Genomic DNA, 26036 nt, shown 5'->3' on the forward strand with positions numbered 1-26036 from the left:
AAAAAAAATTCAATGGGAAGTAAATATTAATATGCATATAATTTCCACCTAAACTTTCTATTCAACAGCTCTTAAAAAATTTTTAAAACATGTCTCCTTTCTAAAAGGATTAAGGATTTTTTACTTTAACATTAGAAATAAAGGTCAGGCGTGGTAGTGCATGGCTGTAATCCTAGCACTTGGGAGGCTGAGGCAAGAGGACTGCCAAGAGTTTGAGGCCACCCTCAGTTGCACAGTAAGTTCAAGGCCAGCCTGGCCTATGTAGCAAGACCCTGTCTCAAAAACCAAAATCAACACATTAGAAATAAAGCCTTTATATAAGCCTAAATTGGACTTTTTTTTTTTTTTTGGTCTTTTTGAGACACGGTTTCACTGTGCAGTTCAGGCTGGCCTTGAACTCACTATGTAGCCCAGGCTAGCCTTGAACTTGCAGCAATCCTCCCACCTCAGCCTCCTGAGTGTATGTGCCAGCACACCCAGCTCTAAATTGAGCATTTATTTGCAAATTTGTTTAAAGGTCTGAAGATCACAAAACTGCTACTGACAACTATGGACTTCCTGGTTATTTTAAGCAGATGAAATACATTTTCCCTTCTTTTACTTATTTGTTTGCTTTTTTATTTATTATTTACGGGAGGGAGCTTGAGACAGGATTTTGCTATGTAGTTCAGGCGGGCCATGAACTCACTCTGTAGTCTAGGCTGGCCTCTAACTCACAGCGATCCTTCTGTGTGCTGGGATTACAAGTGTGTACCACCATGCTCACCTTCCTTCTTTTAAAGATGAAAACCAAATGGATACATAAGGTTTCTATTACTAAAAAGCCGTAAACTTGAGAAGCATACCAACAGTCTCTCAATATATTTAGTCTGTAAATCTCACTCGCCAATATATAAGATTATTTAAGATAAGAAAAAAAAAAGAGAAACAGATCCAATGGGAGAATGTTTAATAAATGGTATTGAGACAAACAGGTATCTGTTTCAATCAAAAATAAAATTAGATCCTTAAATATTGCACCATATAGAAAAATACATATATCATGATGAAGAGTAGAAAATAAAAATGCAAACACCCAAACTTCTACATGTAAGTTTAGGGGGCTCACAGGCTCTCCAAAACCCATCCATAGATCCCAGGTTATTACACAAAAAAAATTAATTATAACTTCTATTAAAACTTCAACGCCAAAAAAAAAAAAAAATCACCTCAATGTCCAATACTAGATATATATTCAAGATCAAGTCACACACAACAAAAGAAGGTGAACACATTATCTCATTGTTACAACTTTATAAAACCTTCGAACTGGAACTAGAAACAGAAGCATGTCAATACAAACGGACAATGACTTTAAAAAAATACACCAGTTTAAATAAATTGGAAAGCATACTGTACAAGTGAGTCCACGTCTGCTAACCTTTCCAAAATATAAAATCAGCTAAATCTGTAGTACTTGAGTCAACATGTGTAATGCTATTCTCAAACTTCATTAAAATAATAAATACAAGTTTTGTTTAGTATGAATAACCGCAACACACTTAAAACATCTAAACATATAGGAATCCTATTTTTAAATGCAATACTCTCACCTGCATTAATCTCATACACATGGAAAAATACTTGCAGATAGTAATTAGCATTAAGAATGTAAATATAATTTTACCATGGAAGAAAAATTATAGTAATAAGTTTAGAAATCATGTATTTGCATAATCTACAACAAAGCTGTAGACAGTCTACATTATGATATTCTATCTGAAAATGAAAACAATATTTAAGTTTACAACAAATTTATTCAAGGCAAAATATGTTTATTACAGAACAGGATCTTAAAGTAAGCAAGGCAACATGAGATGAACCATTTTAGATTATTTTTTTAATGAACTGTGGCTTTAAAACTGTAATAAAGATGAACATAAATTCTAACATGCTCTTCTTATAAATGGGAGGATGTAGAAAAGCAAAGCTTCAAAGTGTAGGGATTGGAACCATCTGTAATAAAAATTTTAAAAAACAAAGTTAGTAAGTAGTTCACCTCACCACATTCTTTCACCTTTTTATACTATCAGAATCATGAATATAACGGAAAACTTCTTAAGGGGAAAATGACCTTGTTCCTATTTTTCTGGACACTAAGCTCCATAAAGAGCAGCCATGTTTGTTCAGTGCCAGAGTTTTACTCTAAGCACTTGGTGTTCAAGAGTTCTAGTATTAAATCTCTGATTACCAGTGATGCACTAAATTCTGAATACTAAAATGTACAATTCACAAAAATATTTCCCTTTTAAAATTTTCTTTAATTTTTTTCAGACCAGAAATAACTCTTCTTTGATTGTTTAGGTTTAAATCAAAGCAAAGAAATAATTCTGGTACCTTAACGCACCAGAATTTTAGTAGTAAGAGCTGCAGCTCCCGCCAAGGCGTGGTGAAGCACATCTGCAATCCCAGCGCTCAGGAGGCATGGGGACCATTTTGAGTTTCAGGTCAGCCTATGCTACATATTGAGTTCAAGGGCAGCCTGAACTACATAGTGAGACTCTGCCTCAAAAAACCAAAACACAAGTTAAAAATAAAAAAATTAAAGCTATAGCTCCCTGGGTGGAGGAGATCCTTTAAGATAAAAACAAGTATTTACAAGACATTATAGAAGATAAAAACATAACTGTCATTGAGATAGTTGACAATCTGTAAAATATCACATTTCAGGTAATACCAAAATATTTTCGAACTTTTTATCGAAAATAAATTAAGGAGGGCCACGGATATAGCTCAGTGGCACAAGTGCCTGCCTGCCAAGTGCAAGGTCCTGAGTTCAATTCCTGGTACCAAAAAAAAAAAAAAAAAAACCAGGAAAACTTCAAAAATGTGCAAAATTTTTCAAGAATATATGAAAGACAGTTTAATAAATTACCACAAACCTACTGCCCAGCTTTAGTAAGCGCCAGCATACCCTCCACATGCTTTGTCGTCCCTAGTTCTAGGGACGGTGGAACTTGGAGCTTGCACAAGGTAGGCGCAGCTCCGGCTCCACCACTGGAGATGGGGGTCTCGCTCTGCGGTTCAGGCTGGCCTCCACTGAACTGCCCTGCCAGCCCTTTCTGTTTTGAAGCACAGTCTCGGCAGCTTCCCGGGCCGGACTCCGACTTGCCGTCCTCCCGACTCAGCCTCTGAAGTACAGGGGTACAGCGTGTGCACCACACACGGCCTTCCACACACATTTTACTTTTTTGTTTATTTTTTGAGATAGGGTCTTGCTATGTAGTTTAGGCTGTTCCTGAACTCACTATGTAGCCCAGGTGGCCTTGAACTTGCAGTAATCCTCCTGCCTCAGCCTCCAAGTGCTGAGATTACAGGCACGCACCACTATGACCAGCTTCCTTGTGCATCCTAGGGAGCTAAACTATTTTTAAACATTTTAACATATGACACTCCACTCATAAATTCTTGTGTGTGTGTGTCTCTCTCTCGCTTCTTGAAACAGAGGCTGGTTGTTTTGCCCAGGCTGGTCTTGAACTCAGACTCAAGCAAGCCTTTTGTTCCAGCCTTCCAAGTAGCTGGGACTACAGACATGTATCACCTCAGCAGTACGTGTGAGAATACGTGTGTTTTCCCCTTAATATCACTCATCACTAGACCCAATTAGTATTAGTCATAATTTTCCCCTGTTTTAATTTTTATTTCTATGGGAGTACCGGGAATAAACTCAGGGCCTTGCATGTGCCAGGTAGGCACTGTGCTGCTGAGCTACACACTCCTGGCCCCTCTCCTCTATTTTTAAAAAATAAATTTAAAGCTAGGTGTGGAGGTGCAAACCTGTTATTCCAGACTTGGGAGGCTAAGCAGTAGGATCATTCTGAGTTCAAGGCCAGCCTGAACTGCACAGCAAGACCCCCATCTCCAAAAAATAATACCCTTTACATTTGGGACCCAAGTAAATTACACAACATAGTTTCTTAGGTTCAACTTGAATGTTCTTTGCATAGTTAAACAAAGTAAGAGGTTATTTAGCATTCTGAAGACAAAGAAGAGTGACAGTTTCACTTGGTACAAATTAAAACAACGGAATACCACTTTTCTTTACATGGGTCAAAACTGAAGCTCTGACTACTGGAAAAAGTGCTGGGCAAGGAAGGGCCATTTTCAGACATGACGGTAATACACACCAGTGCAACTTTTCTGAAGGGCAATCTAACAACATTTTACCAAAAGATAAACCTTAGTGCCCTCCACTATTACAAAGCTGACCCATAAATACACATTAGAAAGTGCAACATATAAACACACTTACTGCAAGAGAAGTAACAAATGCAAACTACAGTGTCCATCAGTGGGAAGATGGACAAAATAAACTGGCACATTGTTACTGTGAATAGCTACCTGAAAATGCATTAACAATTTTTAAAAAGCAGCTTTCATGTGCCAATACAGAGACAGTTTCAGGATATATTAAGTAAAAAGAACAAAGCACAGAAGAGTACCTACAGAATATGTACTCTGCACGTGTTAAAATGTAATTATATGGGAAGGAAGATGAGGATGGACGTCGGAGAAAGCTTCAACTTTTTATTTTGTTCCTTTAAATGCTCTTTTCTAACCATATACATGTACTGCTTTCCTCTGAAATTAGCAGCATAAATGTAAAAGCAGCCCCAATGATCCCTCTCTTGATAGTCACAAAGCTATACCATGCTCTGTACGACCAAAAGAATTACAATATTAAGTGCCGCTAAGTTTCTTCCAATGTAAATTATAAAGAATACTTGGACCGCTCATTCTGAGGGAAAGCCAGCTATCACGAAAAGGCCAATGAGGTTTCACTAGGCCTGCAGACAGTCAGATGAGCGAGTTTAGAAGTGAATTTTCAGTCCCACTCAAACCTTGGTGTGACTACAGGTTCAGCCAACAGTACAAATTCTTTGACAACTATGCAGCTGAACTACACCCACATTACTGAACCTTCACAAACAATAAAATGATAAATGTTTGCTGCCTGAAGCTGCTAAGTGTTACGATAATTTGCTATATAGCAATAGGTAACTAACACAAGGATTATGTGTGTGGGAGCCTATGCCTTTTTCTTTCTGTACTTCTCTAAAAGCAAACAAACAGAAAAGCTGGGGAGGGAGCATAGCTCAGAGAAAGGGATAGACACACCAAAAGAAATCTTGCTCTGTATTTAAAAAAATCACTGTCAATGGTTCTGAAGGTAATTCCGATCGAATGGTTAACACACAAAAAGAGGCATTTTACTTACTTGGGACTCTGATCTGGTAGTGATTAAGTGCAGTTAGAGCTTCTACTGCATCGGTTTTGCATTCCCATTCTAATAGCCCAGAAAGTGTTTTGGCAGAGGCTGAACCAAAACAAAGACACACAGATCCGGTTGTTATTGGCTTGTCCTCAATTCTGTCCACAGAAGTTTAAAAGAGAAACTGTCTACTTACGTTTCGCATCGAACACTTTATATTTGATGAACGTGAGAACTTCATGGTCGTTACACAACTGCCAAAGAGAGGTGCAACTTCATCAAAAATACTGCCAAAATAATACTGCCACTTTTTTTATAGGAAGTTCAGTTTTACAAAGCAATATTTAAGACTTGAGTGTAACATGAATGGATTAAATCAAACATATTTTCAGGTTAATACCAAGTTCTATGAGAAAAATGTTTTAAAATAGTTAAATTACATACAGTAACTTTCTGCTACTAATATCAAAAGCAGAATGAAAAGACTTTTAAGAGACATAAATCTTGAAACAGGACATGCCACCGCTCTACACACATTTGTACTTCAGTGCCTACCTTTGTGAAGGTCTCTTCAGTAACACACAATGGAACATTGTAATAATGCAGCACACATGAAGGCGGCTGGATTATATTCTTAGATGCTTGGCCAGCACTTGTAAAGCGATTATTTTTGCTCATTGCAAAATCTTTGTAGCTACTTGTACCATCTTCGAGCTCAAATATCTGACTTGGAACAACTGAATGTTGTTTAGACACACTGAAGATGGAAAAGAAAAACACACACTAACAACATGCTTCCATGACTCTTAACACAGCAAGGTACATGTGGTTATTTAAATAGAGTACACTTATCCACTGAGATCTACAGGGATTGTTTCCCGGACCCCAGATACCAAAACCTGAGGATGCTCACGTGCCTTATATAAAATGGTGTAGTATTTGTATATATCCTAGTAGATCCTCCCACATACTTTAAACCATCTCTAGATTACTTAGAATATTTAATACCAGGAAATGTCATGTACAGTAAATAGTTGTAATACTATATTGTTTAGGGCATAATAAAAAATCTATATAGTTTCAGTATAGACGGAATACTTTTCCTAAGTATTTCTGATCTATGGTTCGTTGAATTTATAGGTACAGAATCTGCAGACACATAAGGCCAAATGTATTCAGTATGGGTTAAAATCAATCCTTGGGCTGGGGATTTAGCTCAGTGGCATAAGCGCCTGCCTGGCAAGCGCAAGGTCGTGAGTTTGATCCCAGGTACTGCAAAAAAAAAAAAAAAAAAAAATCCTTTATGGTTTAAGAGTTGGAAAGAAAATCTATTAAATATATTCTCATATCAAAAACCTTTAATATAAGCCAGATGTGGTAGCATAAGCCTGTAATCCCAGCACTTGGGAGGCTGAGGCAGGAGGACTGGCACAAGTTCAAAGACAGTCTGCGTTACACAGTAAGTTCAAGGCCAGCCTGAAGTACATAGATGGTGAGACCCAAACCTTTAACATAATAAAAAAAACAAAAATTTTAAAAATTTATCACTTAAGATAATTACCAAACATTAAGTCTTTTCCCGAACAACTTGACATTATTAAGGTGTGTGACAGCTCTTTCTACAGCATACTCATCACCCATTTCTACCAGTGCTGTGCCAGGGATGGTCTTCATAAATTTTACCTGTAAATAAAAAAATCCCCCAAAAGAGCCATTTAGTTACTTTTTACATAACAGAATTTTTAGAAGTATGCTTTTAGTGGTTAAAGTCAAATACAGAATATCACTTAGAATCTTAAATGTATTCCGCCACGTATGAGCCATCCCTAACTCGTATCAAGATCCACTGATGTTAAAAAGACTGTAATTCTGTTGTATGGCATACAGAAGAGCACAGGCTTATCTCTGCTGTTATTTAACTGTGTGATCTGGAGGGAATTTACCTAATTTTTCTGCACCACAGATTTATTCCTACAAAAAATGGAGATAATGCTAAGCACACAGGACTCATCCTAGGCTCTTCAAAAATTTTAAAGTAAGCCAGGCATGGTGGCACACACCTGTAATGCCAGCACTCAGGAGGCTGAGGCAGGAGGATCGCCATGAGTTCAAGGTCAGCCTGAAGTATACAGCAAGACCCTGTCCCCCTCAAAGTAATAATTAAAACTGTAGAGTTCTGTTAAGGCAATAAATGAGATGCTGTATAATAAACAACACAAAATACCCCTGAGATAACGCAGTAGTAAGTGTATTACAGAGGCAGTTTTAAAATGAAGCAATAGGGGGCTGGGGATTTAGCTCAGCAGCATAGTGCCTGCCTGGCAAGCGCAAGGTCATGACTTTGATTCCCGATACTGGAAGAAAAACAAAAAACAAACAAACAAACAAAATAAAATGAAGCAGTAATTCATGGCTTTTCATGTCACCTTGGGCAGAGGCCATAGTCATCCTCTTACACTGTTTCAATTTTAGTATATAATGCTGTAGGAGCTGGACAGGACAAAGTGTGATAACCGTTTAGCACAGGGCATAACTCCTGGAAAGTCTCTAAATTTAAACTACTGTAAGTACCCATAACACACATGACACATTGAACATTACTTCCATTTTACCTATCGTCCTCAAGGGAATACTGAAGACGTTTTTACATGACAAATTCAATGTAGTGCTTATTTTCATCACTTCAATTACTAAGTTTAATGAGGAATCTTAGCATTTTTACACTATATTGACACTTGAACAAAAGGTAAGACTTTTCAGTTTTATTTGAAATCACTTGTTTTCTTGTGGACAGATTCCTTCTTTTTCCATCTTTAAGTCACTTAATCATTTAAAAAAAGGCACATCACATTTTTTCCACTGGGTGGACAGAAACATTACAGTTTGCTAACAAACTGGAAGCAAACCAACTCAGAAGTATCAAAGGGATAGATAAATCAAGTTTTAGAATATTCATGCAATGTTAAATAGTTACTCTTAACATATGACAAATATGAGTCCTTTTTTCTGAAAAAATGAAGGTCAGAGTATAGAAATTGAATTACCAATAAATATACCTTGATTTTCAAAACAACAGTTTTGTTTACAAAGCACTTAGAATATATCATATGACTTTTACAACTACCATGTTTGGTAAGTTTAGGAATATTTTCAATTTAAAAATGGAAAAGCTAAGATTTTTTTGTTTGTTTTTTTTCAGGTACTGGGAATTGAACTCATGACCTTGCACTTGCCAGGCAGGTGCTGTGCCACTGAGCTAAATCCCCAGCCCCTGGAAAAGCTAAGATTTAAAGCGATGTATTTATTATTCTTGTGGACAGATTCTTATCCCTTTACTTAATCCAGTAATATTCTACAAACTGAATAATAACTAAGTTTATGTTACATATTTAGTTTTTATACTGATAAATCTCCCTCCCAAAATTAGGAAAAATTAACTATGTATACATCTTTAAAGGATTAAGATTTAAATTTAATGTATCATTTAAAAGTGATAGGCCAGGAATACAGCTCAGTGGAATCGTGCCTGCCTTGCAAGCAAGAGGTCCTGAGTTCGATTCCCAGTACCAAAAAAAAAAAAAAAATGCTGGGCCAGGGATATAGCTCAGTGGCACAGCACCTGCCTGGCAAGAGCAAGGTCCTGAGTTTGATTCCTGGTACCAAAAAAAATTAAATTTTTAAAAAATGCTGAAAATGTTTTGAGATACTATGGAGTGAAACTGACTATAATTAGTCAAATAAAAATTTTATCAGTAAATGTTATTTGGGTTTCTAAATCATAAGGGACAATTTGTAACACAAAAGACAGAGATCTATTAAAAATGCACTGGTGTGGTGGTGCACACCCATAATCCCAGCACGTGAGAGGCTAAAGGCAGGAGGACTGCCGCAAGTCTGAAGCCAGCCTGGGCTCAGTGAGTTCAAGGCCAACTTGAACTACATAGTGAGACCCTGTCACAGAAAGCAAAAAAAAACCCAAACAAAAAAAATATACTCTAGGGCCAGGCGTGGTGGTGCACGCCTGTAATCCCAGCACTCGGGAGGCTGAGGCAAAAAGATCATTGCAAGTTTGAGGCCAGCCTGGGCTAGAAAGTGAGCTCATGGTCAGTCTGAACTGCAATAGGGACACTCTGTCTCAAAAAAAAGTACTCTAGATTGAACTGCCTGAGACTGGTTGTCTACGTACGTAAAAGGCACAAACAGCCAAGTAGTACTATGTAATCCAAGTTAACACACAGATCAAAGCCCACTGAGCTATCAAAATGCAGTTCCTACACTTTGAGCACCTAGGCCCGAGATAAATAATCTGCATGAAAAAATCTGATCTTTCACCAATGTTGCTAACTCTACCGTTTCATTGGCAAATTATATAAGCAGAAATATCCCATATGTCATCCCTCAGACCAAAGGTGGAAATGTCTTTCTTCTTTCCTTTAGTATAATTAAATAATACAGAAAATTCTTATTTCTGAATCCAGAAAGGCTGCTTCCAGATGACAGCCTTTAGCATTACTGAGCCAACAACTAAGAGTACCAACTTTTCAAGCCATGCTCTCCACCCATGTACCTGTGACTCAAATGCTTACACTTTCTCATCGTGGAAAAAAACAAAAAACCCTTAAAACCACTTAAAACAGGAAGATAGCATTCTATAGAATTTTAACATTCTATCAAATGTAAAAGCAATACTGGGGCTGGGTCTATAGCTCAGCAGTCCTGAGTTTGATTCCTGGCACCAAAAAAGAAAAGCACTGCTCCTCAGAAGATACTCATACCATAGCATTTAGGAGGCAAGTGTAGAGCTCTCCCAAAATTCAAAATTCACACTTCTGGCCACGCTGAGATACACTCACATGTATCTGGCTCCATTAAAAGTAACTGTTCTTAATGTACCCAACTAAACTAACATTACAGCCTAGCAACAGAATACACTGCTCAGTATCAGGTTTTTTTTTTACCCCTGTTATCACTGAGAACTGATTTACTGCCCTTTCCCAGTATTACAGGAATACTTGAGTGTTTATGGTTAACACAGGAAGGTAATAAAATTCAAAATCTGAAGTAGTTTCTACTGAATGCATATCACCTTCACATCATCTTAAATCTGAAATAAGAAAAACTCCCTAACTTGAGGACTTGTCTATATAGGCTGTATGCCTTTTAGTTGATTAAACTATTGCTTTAGATTGTCATAGTATTTATTTAAAACATATTTTAGGGGCTGGGGATTTAGCTCAGCGGCAAAGCGCCTGCCTGGCAAGCGCAAGGTTGTGAGTTCAGTTCCCGGTACTAGAGAAAAACCAAAAAAAAAAAAAACGAACATATTTTAGTACCAACAAATTACAATGATCACTCAGCAAAAAATTAAAAATTTCTGAAGTGCATATATAGTGGATTTTTAGCTTATGAGGGCCACTATTCAAAAGAACTTGGCATTTCTGATACAAGGAAAAGACTGTTACCTGTTTTTTGTTTTGTTGTGTTTTAATTCTTTTTTATTTTTGTTTTGTTTTTTTGTTGTGTTCTGTTTTAGACAGTCCTGCTTTGTAGTACAGGCTGGCCCTGAACTCACTATGTAGCCTAGGTTGATGCTGAACTTGCAGCAATCCTCCTGCCTCAGCCTCCAAAGTGCTGGGATTATAGGCATATGCTACCACTCCTAGCTTCACTTTGTACTTCAAGCTGGCCTTGAACTCACCATATAGTCCATGGTGGCCTGGAACTCACAGCAATCCTCCTCCCTCAGCTTCCCAAGGGTGAGGATTATATGTAGTGTGCCAAGGGTGAGGATTATATGTAGTGTGCCACTACATTCCCAAGGGTGAGGATTATATGTAGTGTGCCACTACATTCAGCTTATAAAACATGCTATCCAAAGCCTTTTCAGAACTACTACTTGATATTCTAGCAAAAGAAATTAATACAAAAGAAAGCTCACCTTTTCAATATTTCCATACAAGCAAAATAGGTTGAAAACTCTTGAACAATTCATTTTTAGTTGATGTAATCCACTAACCATTACTACTGAACCAGAGGGATTTCCTCCATGCATATAAGACGAGGAAGCTTGTGGTAATGGATATGCAACAAGCTCAGGTGTATCTCGAGAGCCCATTCTGTAACGACTTGGTAAAGGCAACAATGGACCATGGGATCCTATAAAAATGACCAAAATAAAACATACACAGTTACATCCATAAATACTTAAGTAGGTGCACTTTACCACACAAAAAGTAATTCTTTTTCAGTGCTAGGGACAGGGCCCAAGGCCTCACATATCCTACCCTTATGTTCTACCACTGAGCTATATGCCTTGCTGCATGCCCACCCACCACAGTAAACATAAAACAACACTCTTCATGTTACCAAATTTGATGTACCCACAAAAAACCTCTCAAGTATATGTTTATTTAAACACAACTGTGGGAAACTAATAAACTTTGTATTTGTTTTGACAAAATCCAATATGGTGACTTAGACCTGTATACAGGCTAGAGTGGTGTATTTTTTTAAAAAAGTAGCTTAAGTAAAAAAAGTATAAGGGTATGGGGTAGAAAGCAGTCAACATAACACCTTGGGCTATATATAAATTAGAATGTAATTATACTGTCTGTAAGTTACACCTCAAACTTTTAAAAAAAATTGCCCATATCTTTTGGAGGAACAATAAACACAGTGAGATCTAGAAAGCTATCTCTATATAAATATAACACAAAGAACAGCTTCAGTTCCACAGAAAGTCAGCTCCTTAAACATGCAGTACTGTAAGGTACTTCCAGGTTAAATATACTTTCAGGTTAGGATTCTCCTAATTCTGCTTTAGGAAGCTAAAATTTCAGTTTAGTGTTTCAACTGCACAGATTCAAATAATTCATTTTTAGTTGATGTAATGGCCTGCAGCCTCTATTTTTTTTCAACATCACAAACTCAGCAAAAAACAATGCCTGAATGTCTAAAACGGATGTCACAGAAACACACACAAACTTCTCTTAAGAAATCTCTTACATCTTGTAGATTTACATCTCATCCAGAATCAATCTTCTAACTTTAAGCATTGTTCTAAAAAACTTTATCTGGTTTACCAAACTAAAAGTAAACAAAGACCACATTTATAGCAACAAGAGGAGCAGAAGAATGTAGAAGCAGCAACTAAGATGGAGACCACAAAGCACAAAAACATAAACCCTGGGCTGGGGATTTCGCTCAGGGCACAGCGCCTGCCTGGCAAGCGCAAGCTCGTGAGTTCAATTCCTAGTACTGGAAACAAACAAACAAACATAAACCCTTCACACCTTAGATGTGCTTATGTCAGTGACTGTAGAAGCACAGACGGGGACGTATGCAAAAGTCCTCCTGATGTACAAAACTAAATAATCCAAAATCCAAGCTCCTTCTCATTTTTACGTTCACTCTAAGGGACACCTGTCACCTACCGAATTTCTTAAATTTTGGTGCTCATACATGCTATAAAAGGTTATAGTGTGATCTCCAATTTTTAATATTCTAAATACCACGGCTATTTACAATTACAAGCAGCCCTATACTGAGTATACAGAAACATGGTGTGAATTTGTACAATTTTAAGGAGAAATGTTCATCAACAGATATTACCCTGTTAATAGCTTTTAACTGCCCTTTTTATTGATGACTGGTACTTTATCAAAACAATACAGTTCATGGTGGGTGAACTGTTAGTAACTATACATATTTGGGTCTCTTAATTTATACTAAGGTTCAAATAGCAATTATTTTTAGCTCTATTGCAGAAGCACATATTCACTCTGCCACTACCATTTGCTTCTAAAGTAATGATACTACATTACAATCAATCTGTACCCCCCCAAAAAAAGAAGAAAGTTAAATACCATTATAATCAATTTCTTTTTCATGGGAAATGGAAAGTCCTACAGTAAGTAAGTAGTAGAAATTTTTACTCTGCTTAGCCTGGCTAAGATCCAAAAGCATTAAGATCCACTCACAACCCTAGGTAACAACAAAAATCAGTGCAAGAGAATAAATAATGTTTGTAACTATGACCTTCAGCCACTAGGATTAAATTACGTTACTTTCACTATCAACTACCTCTACTTCATCTTGCTTCTCCTCTCCACCTCTTTTTATTCACACAATCTCTCTCACAACCCATCCTGCTTAATTCTTTAGGAAAACAGAACAAATTCATCTCAAAGTTCTGCACCTTAACGGAGAACACAGTTCATGTCCATCATGACCCCAGTGCAAGTATTCCCCCTCAGCAGGACTGTCCAGAACCTCAATAATCCCTATTTAGTAACTATCACTCCAAAAAATTTAGTGATTTTTAAGTTTACAGTTTAAAGATTTACTCTTACACACAATAAATTGGGACGTAACTAATGAATTCACAATAGACTCTTAAAATAAAAAAGTCTTATAAGGCAGGTAAAGCATTTTGCTTATATAGTTTTTCAGTTATAAAGGAGTACACCTGAAAATCTGTAATAAAAAAAAATCAGTTTCAACAGCACTGCAGTCGAGTTCCTGGGCCTTCACTTATCCTTTCAGTTTTGCCTTTCCCCCTTTGGTAAGACAATGAACTAGTTTTCAGCCTTCAACTCACTGCTATTGACATACTGAACTCCACAACTATACTCTAAGCCAGTAACTGGCAATTTTTAAACAAACCTCCATTATATAGTACAACAGACTCCCCCATAAGCATTTACTACAAGACCAGACCTAACCATACAACTACATTTAACATTTACTCAGTTACAGAAACAACTAAGAAAAATGATCAAGAAACACTAAAACTCTAACAGGACTCACTCTGTGCTACACTCACTAATCTGACATAGTAGACGATCTGAAAAACCTCTGGCATATAGACTACTAGAAAACCTTAAACAAATACACATATATACAAGAAATAAATATCTGGAGTCCAAACAAAAAGACATTAAGTAGTAAGCTGAAACAGCTAAGAATGGAAGCTTCGCAATCTGACAGTGTTGAGGACAACAGGCAACATCAGAAGCTTTCTGATGAGTAATTCCAAGGGTACGAAACAGCAATTTCTACTTCTCACCATATCTAAGAGTATTGTACTTCAGCTTTAAAGCATAGCAGGGGTCAATAACTGCTACTAAAAACTATTTGAAAACAATTTATAGCCATTAAAAGTCTTATCAATAGCAATTCTCAACATCTACTTACAAGAATAGTCTGAAGCCTAACCAACTTTTTCTCAGGAAAAATTTTAATTCTAGGCTTCATAATCTTAATTCATCAACCCAGCAAATAACACATGCTGAGAAATTTTAAAAGGGGAATTAAATGCAAACACATTTAACCAACGCCAAAATACTAACTATAGAACCAAAAGAAGCATTTCTCCTTTTTGGCAGATACGCCACTTTTTCTGCCTTTATTACTCAAAATTCCTCTTTGCTCATAACTGCTGAATGAAAATAAACTTACTGAGGTATAATACCCCTTTCTGGGCCTCTTACAGGCCAGAACCCATTATAAACCAAAACAAACACATATAATGGCAAAAGGAGTTTTCAATCCCCAAGCAATAGATCTCAATTTATCTCAAGGACTATTTGCTATATCAGTATCCTTTAAAAAGGGATTTTTGGGCAACTTCTTAGGACCATATTATAAGGGACTACTCCCAAATAAACCACATCAGGTAGGAAGAATATAGAGGCAAGAAACAAGCCACTCTTCATCAGAAATGGAAAAAGTCTAACAATTCATCTATACTACCTGCCTTCTGCCTTGACAAACTTACCATAGCCATCATGTCTAAACGAAGAGGGGTGTTCTCCCAAAATGGCTTGTCTCTGGCGACCCTTTCCTCTATCTGACACAAAAGTAGAAACATGGTTTTAACAATTTTGACCCAAATACTTCACAGAGTTCTCATATGGGAAACACCCATTCAAAACATCCATTATACTTCATAAAGAAATATGACTCCTGGTTAACTTTAAACATCCATTCATATCCAATTTAAATACAAACACCAAAAGTTTAAGAAAATAATTCTATCTAACAAATTCCACTTAACTTGAAAATAACTTTTTGGCAAATGCCAAATACAATCACACTTTCAATTTTAAGGGAAGAGATACTGTGCAAAAAGTGAATGTACACACAGCTAGAGAGTTTTGACACTGTACAGAAGTTTTTACCAATACATGTCTTTAAAACAAGCTTTAAGTGCAGTACTTTTGAAAGACAGTACCTGAATCATACTATTAGCTTCAACAGCAACACATTTTCAAAGTGGGCTTCTTTCAAGAAGTTTCAGCATAAGCCAACAACAACCTGTATTACATGGTTTCACAATCAGTAAACACAGAGTATTTTTATGGATATACACATATTTACAAACACCTACTGACTTGAGAGCTGAAAATCTGCACATCACTGGCTTGTATGATATCATAGATAGGACATTGTCTATAAACCTTAACATCAGGCAGAATATGACCAACTCCCAAAGTTTAAATATGCCAAGATAAAGCTAACCAAGGGGGCTACATTATTGGATGAGAATACTACAATACTCAAGGATAATTTGTATTCTAGCTATATTTTCAGGAAAGGCATGCCAATTTTCCCAAATTTTGAGACATCAATTAAAACATTATTTGTAGTTTCCAAAACAGAACTTCTTATGCTGATCAATAAATTTCAAAAATCATTGTACAATACTTGTAGAAAGTTTCTGATTAAATTATAGCGACCAGTAAGACCTTTTTGTTTATATAACTTAAAGCATTGGTCATTCTAGTCTTTGAAAATTGAGAGGAAGGCTTTCTGTATATACCCTTAGCCACCTAAACCAATAGCATTTTATGGGAGATGAGAAATATTTTAATTTTCACTTCAGTCTAGAGAAATACAATTTTAATTACCTATTCCAAGTATCACAGCATTGGCAGAGACCAAGGTCATCTACTTTAACTTTTACTCAACATAAAAACTCTCGTATTATCCCTATTAATTGGGACCATCTAGTCTCTGCTTAATCAATACCAGTAACAAACAAGTACTAACTACCTTCCCTTATGTTTTTAAATATCCTAAATTGTAAGAAAATCAATTTTGGTATTAATCCTCTGTCCATATTCTAACCCATTTGGACCTTTACAGACTCAGTCTTTATCTGAAACCTCTTCCATATGCTTGGAAAGTACTGTGACCCTTTCTCCATATCCCCAAAGTCTTGCTTTCTCCAGTGTAAACACTCAAAGTTCCTTTTTAAGAATGACATGTCTTTGGGGCTGGGGATTTAGCTCAGTGGCACAGCGCCTGCCTGGCAAGCGTGAGGACGTGAGTTCGATTCCCAGTACTGGAAAGAAAACAAAAAGAACACACACACACACAAAAATTACATGTCTTCCAGTATCTCTCTCACCATTTAAGTCTCACTGCTCTTAAATCAATCCAGTCTGCTAATCTCTGTTACTATTCCTCTCTTTAAGCATATGCCACTGAACACTAAATACAATTCCTTACCTCTTCTAGAAATCTTAAAATCAAAACCACCATAGTATCTTCATGGCTTTACTGTATTGATATATGTACTATCAGTGTGCTAAAGGAAAGAGAACTAGATTGGGAATGAGAAGATTCCAACTAAACTACTGATTTGCTATACAGTCACAGAAACTCACAATCTTCATATAATGAAGGAATAGAGAGTAGACAATTTCACAGGTATCTTTCAGGCATACATTCTCACTATTAATAATTCTTATCTGAAACATTCACTACCTAATATGAAGTCACACAAAATAGAAGTGAGCAGAGAAATCAAACACTGAATACATTAGTCTCCAAATACTGTCTCTAAGTTTTCATGAATCCAACTGAAATCTAATAGAAGTTATGAACTTTCTTCTCCAAAAGATGCACACATATACAAGTTTTGCCCCACATTTCTGGAGGGTTTCCCTGGAATTCAGGCTAAGGACTGTTTTCACTAAAATGTTAACAGGGTGAAAAGAAGTCTCTAAAATGAAGTATTTTTAAACTAAAGGTTCTTCCTTTTTTTTTGGTAGAAGAAGATATATGAAGATCTCTATTTGGGCAAAACATAAAAGTTCTCAAAACTGTCTATTACCTTGCGCGCAAGCTAAGATCACTACAGAAACAAAAGCATAAACTGCTATAGTCTGGTCAAAATATAATTTACTGTATGTGAGAAATGAGAAAACAAGAATATTTTTCCTTTGAAAGCATAAATAAAATTTTATCTCCTTTAATTATATTTCACTAATTATCTACCTTACACGTGTTTAAATAGATACGACTAGACTTGTATGGAAAAATAATCTAAGCTTGCTTTGTGTAGGCCTTTGATCTTTTTATTTTTTTTTCTGATCTTCTTAAAGAATACATATAAACATGCTTTAAATCTAACTCTTTTAAGAGGTATTTTAAAAAATGCAACTCAAACTATTTTTAAGTAAACAAAACCAACATTCAGTGTTCAGTAACTACTGTAAGTTGACAGAAGCGAGCGATTTCTCATCCACCACGTAGCCTGTTGTTTTGAGTGCTAAGGCTGTTTTCCAATACTGAATGCAACTGTACCACAGGGAGGTTAAGCATACCTTCATGAAGTAGTGAAAAATTTGGAGTCTAGTCAAAGCTGCACACAAACAAATTACAACCCCATGCATAAACCAAGATGATTTCCCAGAAATTGAAAATTAAGCCAATCATCCAAAAGCCTTAAATATTTGAACATGCAAAAGATCATCACAATGTCTTTTGCTAGAATACATGCACTAGAGTACCCAATGCCCAAGGTATTTTGGATGTCATACACTTTTTTTCTAGTTGACTTTTACAACTACATTCATCTTGTTTTTCCAGTATGTGGTTCAAGCACTGATATTGTAGTTCAGATGTAGCCAATACTGCAGCCCCCTTGTTTTTACAAGATCCACATTTTAATTTGTATATTCCAGAATTGCCACACAGTTGAACAATTTTATCAAATCTATGCTCATTAAATTTAGATTTTTTTTTAGGCTATAGGTGATACTGCATCTCAAATGAAATGCTCTTATTTTTCAGATTTATCAAGTTTAAATATATTCTAAGTTGAACAGACATGTTTACCTTCACCTATACTTGAAATATTAAAATTTCTAGTTATACAAATTAACATAAATGATAACCTTAAATATTACAAAAAGTGACAATGTATAAACAGCCACTTCACAAAAATCAAACCACACATAGAAAAACACCTTTTACATAAAAAAACCTTATCATTTTGTTAGAATTTCTGTTTAATGTCCATAATTGAGAAAAAAAAAAACAAAACAAAATAAATATAAGTGCAGCAAATGTGCATTTAAAAAAAAAAAGACCAACTGGGGCTCCAACACAGGGCCTTGAGCATGCTAAGCACACACTCTACCACCGAGATATACCCCCAGCCAAATATGCACCTTTCTGATCCACACATCTTTTTAGTATGTTGTGGCTGAGCACTGTATAAATTCCCAAGACCTATAGTTAAACTGACTCTGGTTATCGGCCATTAACAATTTTAATCTAATTTGCAAACAGTTACAGTAACGGGCATTAAGATTTACAACATTGTAAATAAAGTCTAGTTTTCATTAGTGAAACGTCTTAGATTCTACAACTGAAACCTTAAGGGAAATCAGACCAATATACACATACAACTTGAATAAATGGGCACAGTCTATCGTGGTGTTCATCCCATGCAAGTCTGAAGTACTGTTAAGTGTCCTCCTTTAAAAACTTGGGGTGATGGTGCATGCAGTATGCAGTCAGGTGAATTGCAAGTCTGAGTTTTTCAGAGGGCTTTTTGCTGATGCCGATGTTGTGCATGATGAAGTGTAGAGTCAGCCTGCTGAAGTCCTCTATCCTTCTTAATGCCTCGTCCAGCTTGGGGGAAAAGTCCTTTCCATAGAGAAGCAGTGTGCAAGTCTGCAGTTTGTAAGGAATATTCTGAATCAGTTTCCTCCCCTCGAAAGAGAGAGAGCTGCTTGGAGAAATGCAAGTCCTTGAACTGCGGGCGTGCCTGTATGTATGGGCTCCTTGTTGAACTAAATTTAAGTAGCTCAGTACATACCAGTAGGGGGCACTAACGTTCAAGGCTTTTTTCCAGCATTACATGGCCTTTTCCAACAAGAGCATTCACCAACCAGGTTTTCCTGTGATTTAACTAGCTCATCTCAGGACAAAAGAATCTAACTGCATGTAAAAATTCGTCAGCAGGTAAGTACATTCTAAAATGCATAAAGGACCTACCTCTTCTTCCCAAATATGGTTTAGTGTAGTCCCAACTGTCATTGTCATTCCTAATAACATTTAGACGAGTTGGCTGTTGAGTTGAAAATAATATAAGTTCAAATCATATACTCAAAGCATAAATATTTCTTTGAGTAAATGTAGGAAAAATACTTACTCTTGCATATTCAATTTTTAGTGTGCAACATCCAGCATATATATCTGCTCCATTAAGTGCTGCCTTGGCTTTCTGGGCACAAAGGACCGATTCAAACATAAACTCCATTAAGGAAATGTTTTATGGTACCCAATATTTAATCACTCTTCACTCACAAACAACTAAAAATAATCAGAGTAACTCTTACTTTTGGAAATGTTTATCAAATAAAGTTCTACATAAATTTTGGCATAAGACTTTTAAGTCAAAGGTGCCAAAGAAAACATAATATAACCAATGTACATTAATCCTTCTAAGTTGTCAGAAATGTAGCATTTTATCAATTTGGGAATAACATGAATAGAGCATAGGGAGCCAGTGACGTAGCTCAGTGGCACAGTGCCTGCCTGGCAAGCACGAAGTCCTGAGTTCGATTCCCGGTACAAACAAACAAAAATAATGAAGCATGGTCCTATTTCCTAACAAAGGACAATCTGCAACCTTGAACTGAGAAACATTTTACTCTTAAAAAGAGAAGTACATTTCAGAGTCAAAATAATACAAATATTTAATTCTTATAGATTTCTGAGAAGATTTTACAATCATTTAATTTTATTTTGTAAAAATTATTTTTATTTTTAAAAAAAATCCACTAAAACATATAAAATAAAAAAATAGAAAGTAGCAATACTTTACTAGAAGCAAGTACCATTAAAGACTTTGCTATACACTCCTACCTTCTCCTATGCATGCCCATGCATAAATATAGGCTGAGGTTTTTGACCATCACATTTAAAAATGAGTTTGGGGCTGGGGATGTGGCTCAGTGATACAGGGCTTGTCAGGCACATGCGAGGCCCTGGGCTCAATCCTTCACACTGAAAAAAAACTGTATTATATATACTGTCTTACAACTTGCTGTGTTCAGTGAACATATTAACAAACTTAACCTAGAGAAGATCTTATGTAAACCATGACCAGCTTAAAAGGTTTAAGAGAAAGGGCTAAGAGAAATTCTAGTAATTAAAGTTTTGCTACTTTCAAATTATATTAAGGGGAGAGTGGGAAAAGTTCATTTGGGGTACACTTCAGAAAGGTACAAACTGTCCACATTACCTATTAGTATTATTTCACAATGTAAGATGAAGTACTGGACTGTTTATGATAACAAGATATCCTTATCAAAATAGTAAAATTCTGTACGGGTACTATACTTTTCATTTTTAAAATCTAAGCCAAGTAGATTTTTGTGGAAGAAAAAAGTAACCACCACCTGTTTAGAAAGGCTTAATTAGAAAAGAGCTCCATATGACTTATAAAACATTCATACACAGCAATTAAAAATTTACAAATAAAGGATATTCAACCATTGCTTGTATCCCATTTCTCTTGAATATAACAATGCGCTGTACTTTTCCAACAGGGTTGCATACGGTGTATAACACATCCTATGAAGATGAAAGACAATATTTTTTCACATTTTATATTTAGAAAAACATTGAAAGTATGCTCTATTTTATCTTATCAAAAAACTAAAATTTCATTCCTATTAATTACAAGTTAAACTTTGTGTGTGTGTGGTTTTTTGAGATAGGGTCTTGCTATGTAGTTCAGACTGACCTTGAACTCACTCTGCAACCCAGGCTGGCCTCGAACTCAGTAATCCTCCTGCCTCATCCTCCTGAGTGCTGCGATTATAGATGTGCACCACTACGCCCAGGTAGACTAACATAAAAAAAATTTTTGCAGCTCTAGGGACCATACTCAGGGCCTCACATATGCTAGGCAAGCCCTTACCAATGAGTACAGTCCCAGCCTCTAACCTAGTTTTTTAAAATGACTTTTAAAAACTTTAAGATATTTACTTCTCCTTACATAATACACTAACATTGGAGACTCTCCTAAGAAAATGTTTGAGAAGCACTGTTACCTATTTTATCTCCTAGCGACTCCTCAGTATTTATTTTTCTAACAGGTGACTAAAATAGCCTCCGGCGATATAAAAACCAAAACTGTAACCATGTAAATTTTTCCCAAATGTCTCTGAATGTTTAAAATTATAATTATTTGATTACAGCAATAAATACTTACTATGGCAATACTAGAACTCTGGTGTTCATTTATCAAGAGACAAGGACTATAAAAAAAAGATACAAGAAAGGATCTTTGGTTACGTGTCACCAAACAAGATGACTGAGTCATTGTGACTCAGAACCTAAATACTCACTGAGGAGTAATTCTTCAATTTTTAAGAAATGTCTTGAACATCTATAATCACATAGCTGCACTATCAGGTAGTAAGGATATAACAAAAATTAAGTATCTGGCCAGGCATGGTGGTGCACACTTGTAATCCCAGCACTCGGAGGCTGAGGTAGGAGGATTCTTGCAGGTTTGAGACCAGCCTGAGCTACAAAATGGGCTACAAAGTGAGCTCAAGGCCAGCCTGAACTGCATAGCAAGACCCTGTTTCAAAAAGACAAAAAAAAAATTAAGTATCTGTAATTACATTCTTTTTCTAAAGCACCAAATATTTTAAATATATTAGTCTTTTTGATATTAGCAAAGTAAACAAATATGACTAATTAAAGCTAAAGTACCTTATATTTAACTGTAAGTTTATGACCTCTATCATATGCCCACACTAGAAACCATACCAACTGAAGCGTCCCTGACCATGCTATTTTAGTCACTGCAAGGAAAAAAGAATTTATATATATGTCAGGGTCAGACACCAGCCAGGAGTGGTGGTGCACGGCTGTAATCCCAGCACTCTGAAGACTGGGACAGGAGGATTGCCCTGAGTTCAAGGTCAGCCTGCTTAGCAAAACCCTATTTTGAAAATAACACCAGATTGTCTTTGTCATTAGCTTTATAAAACAGCATGCTGAGTATTAAGTAGAAAAATCAATCTTGTTCAGAATATGAATCTTTTTAAAAAATTCTTAATTTGTGAAAGGGTAAAGCAGCAGGAAACTACGTAAACACCAGTCTTAAAAGGGCTGTCCTAAAGTAACTATGATGTGATCAACAGCGGTGCGTCTTACACCACAATAACTTCCTTATTTGAACACAGTACTATTTAATCATCCTATGTATGTGCATCTGACTGTAAAACAATTCTCCCTGGTGGTAAATAATCAAAGTTTTAAAGTGACTAATTATGGTAACTGTACTTCTAGTGTTTCTGGCTTCAGCACTATTTTTTCTTTGTTCATTAAACTTTACAGCCATGATTAATTTTAATAATTAAAACTATTCTAAATTATCTAGGCGCCAGATAAGAAAACCATACATTAGTCATTACAAAAGCAGTTCGTCAAACTAAAATACACACCACTGTAATTGGGTAAAGAGGGTTTTGAATTGACAGCAAAAGGACTTTGTTGCCTCCTGATGGATCATCAGTGTTTCCTGGTCGAGTGATCCTCTTACTTGTAGAGTAATTGAAAAAAGCCTGCTGACCAGCAATGTACACAGGTTCATCTGCAGCAAAGGTCACACATTCTTTGGCACTATCTATGTTTTCAAATTCCACTAGAGCCTGTCGTTTAAACGGCATCATCATCACATAGCTGAAAAGACAAATAGGAAATACCAAATATCACAAGTTCAACTGACATTACTTATTCTCAAGTAAAAACAGACTTTAATAAAAATGTCAACTTGTAAATAATCACAATCATACAAATCATACTAACTCCTTTGAATTTTCCCAGTAAGTGCCCATAGTAGTAACTAAGAATTCAGTATACTTTTAAAAGTAGACAACCAAAAGATAAAAAGAAACAACCAGAGTGATCAAAGTTCATATAAATACTGTTCTCCAAAATACTGTGAAATGTCAAAGAGTCCATGAGAAGATAATCACTTGAATATGGCATCATAACAACTGTCCCTATGGACGGGAACGTGAGGTATTTTGCTTTTCCTTTTAGGCTTGTCTTGAACTCACTACGTAGCCAGGGTTGGCCTTGAACTTGCTGGCAATCCTCCTGCCTCATGGGGGCTGGGGATTTAGCTCAGCGGCAAAAGCGCCTGCCTGGCAAGCGCAAGGTCGTGAGTTCGGTTCCCAGTACCAGAGAAAAAAAACAAAAACAAAAAATCCTCCTGCCTCAGCCTCCCAAGTGCTGGGATTGTAAGCACACACCACCACACTTGGTATTTACTGGCTTAGTATTTACTTTTCATAATATATTCTTTTGAGGGGAATATAATTTAATAGTCAAAACAAAATGACGGGAGAAAAAAGAAAAATCCCAGCACATCACTTGTTGTACTGAAAACATGTCCTCTATTCACAGAAACAAGAACCTTATAAATGTTTTAAATATCATCAACATGGTTTTATAACAGCAGAAGGCCAGAGAAATCAAATTAGGTCAGACACTCAATGACACTACTACTTCTGATCCAGCCACCAGGACTATCACTTCACTTTAGAAACAATGGTAAAGTATTAGTAAAAAACAGACCATTTTATGACCCAGAAAAATCGCTATTCTTTGAAGTCTGAGTTACTGTACGCACACTACTGAGCATAGTGCCTGTCTTACTAGGAGCCCTTAATAAAAGTAGGTACTATTGTATTTCCTACAAATCTGGCCACATTCATCTCTATATACTCAGAATCAAGAAATAGAGCCTGGCACATAGTACATATTCGGTGTTTGCTGGTCCAGGAGTCTTATTAACTGTCTCACCTATACTATTCAAAAATAAAAAAATAAATACTGAACGTGTAAGACCTTGGGTCTAATCAACTGTAAGTGCAAGATATAAACTCCAGGACAGAAAACATTTCTTCTATAACTGAAGTTCTTACATATGAAAAACAATAAGCCTTGAAATTATGCTAAGAAATTCAAGAATAATGTTCTTTCACAAAACAAAAAAATTGATTTAACATAAATGATAGTATCCAGTAAACATGTTAAAAGCATCATTTGGAATTATGGAAATATTATAAAGAAAAAAATTTTCCTGGTACTAGGGATTGAGCCCAGGGCCTTCACACTGAACTATATACCCAGCTCTTTTTATTTTCTACTGTATTTTGAAACAAGGTCTAGCTAAGTTGCTTAAGCAGGGCTCAGAACTGCAATCCTCCTGCCCTGACTTCCCAGAGTGCCTCATTTACACTCAGTCATAATAAAACTGCTTTCTATAACTAAGTTAAACATGAGCTAGAAGCACAAATTTGAAGGTATCATTGTATAAAGACAGAGAAGGAAAAATTTAAATGTCACAGACAATACCATGTACTTAAACTATCTGGTATATAATTTAAAAAAAAATTTTTTTTTTTTTTTGGTCTTTTTGAGACAGGGTCTCGCCATGCAGTTCAGGCTGACCTTGAGCTCTCTTTGTAGCCCAGGCTGGCTTCGAACTCACAACGATCCTCCTGCATCAGCGATCCTCCTGCCTTAGCCTCTCGAGTGCTGGGATTACAGGAGTGCACCACCATGCCCGGCTCTAAAAATCTTTTAAAAAGCAGTAATGTGAGAAAGAATGAAAGACCAAGGAGAGAAGAGGGTTTAAAAAAAAAAAAAAAAAAAAGGCACCTGGCTGCAGTAGCAGACACTGTAATCCCAGCACTTGGAAGGATCAGACAGGAGGACTGCAAGTTTGAGCCCAGCCTGGGCAACTCTGCAAGACCCTGTCTCAAAATAAAAAATGAAGAGGGCTAGGAATACAGTTGACAGGTAGGGATCCCCTAGGTTCAATCTTCAGTACAGGAAAAAAAAAAAAAAAACAAACTCAAGGCAACAGATTCAATGTACAAAAGTTTAAAAGTTTTGTTTTAGAACTAGTATAGTCATCACTATCCAAAATCTGTAATAGGGGAGGAAGAGATATTTTTAAGTACTCCTTTGATTTTAATACATAAACATACTAATGAATAAAAACAAAAGACCAAGATAAAATACAGCAACCTGACACAACCATTCTTAACTTGTTGTTCTGTTATTTCTTATTAGTTCCTATTGTTTCTCCTTAACTTTACTATGTATCAGGGTTTTTTAATTTTCTTTTTTTTATTTTAAAGAGAAAAAATAACCAAAAAACAAGAGAAAAACAGTAACAAAACAACAATGAAGACAAAAACAAAACAACACAAAAATAACGATACAGGATTTCAAAACAAGATGATAGGAATTAACAATGGTTGTTATATATTGTTTTCTTCAAAGAAGCTGCTCAGATTACCAGATATGTATCAGTTTTTAGGTATCAATTTACTATATATTGAAATCGGTGATTTACTACCTTTTCAAAATGACCAGTTCCTATACTTTTTATAATCCTAATACATATCACTAAATAAGTAAACAAATAGGCAAAGGTTCTATG

The 26036-nt window shown here is 36.1% G+C and overlaps 1 protein-coding gene across 1 annotated transcript in view; it reads right to left on the minus strand.

Annotated features, from left to right (window-relative positions):
• Nucleotides 1-932: 932 nt before the first annotated feature.
• Nucleotides 933-26036, minus strand: part of Hnrnpll (heterogeneous nuclear ribonucleoprotein L-like) — a 39360-nt gene continuing 14256 nt past the window's right edge. Inside the window, exons 4-14 of the mRNA XM_013517617.1 lie at nt 23020-23257; nt 21045-21130; nt 19704-19800; nt 19547-19619; nt 15030-15101; nt 11190-11407; nt 6813-6934; nt 5807-6008; nt 5448-5505; nt 5258-5356; nt 933-1995 (exon numbers count right to left, since the gene is read on the minus strand). Of these exons, the coding sequence (XP_013373071.1) occupies nt 1940-1995; nt 5258-5356; nt 5448-5505; nt 5807-6008; nt 6813-6934; nt 11190-11407; nt 15030-15101; nt 19547-19619; nt 19704-19800; nt 21045-21130; nt 23020-23257 (1321 nt within the window). The 3' untranslated portion in view covers nt 933-1939. The remainder of the gene's footprint in view (nt 1996-5257; nt 5357-5447; nt 5506-5806; nt 6009-6812; nt 6935-11189; nt 11408-15029; nt 15102-19546; nt 19620-19703; nt 19801-21044; nt 21131-23019; nt 23258-26036) is intronic.

The sequence above is a fragment of the Chinchilla lanigera genome, unplaced genomic scaffold (assembly GCF_000276665.1).
Source record: "Chinchilla lanigera isolate Chin_1 unplaced genomic scaffold, ChiLan1.0 scaffold00040, whole genome shotgun sequence".
NCBI lineage: Eukaryota > Metazoa > Chordata > Mammalia > Rodentia > Chinchillidae > Chinchilla > Chinchilla lanigera.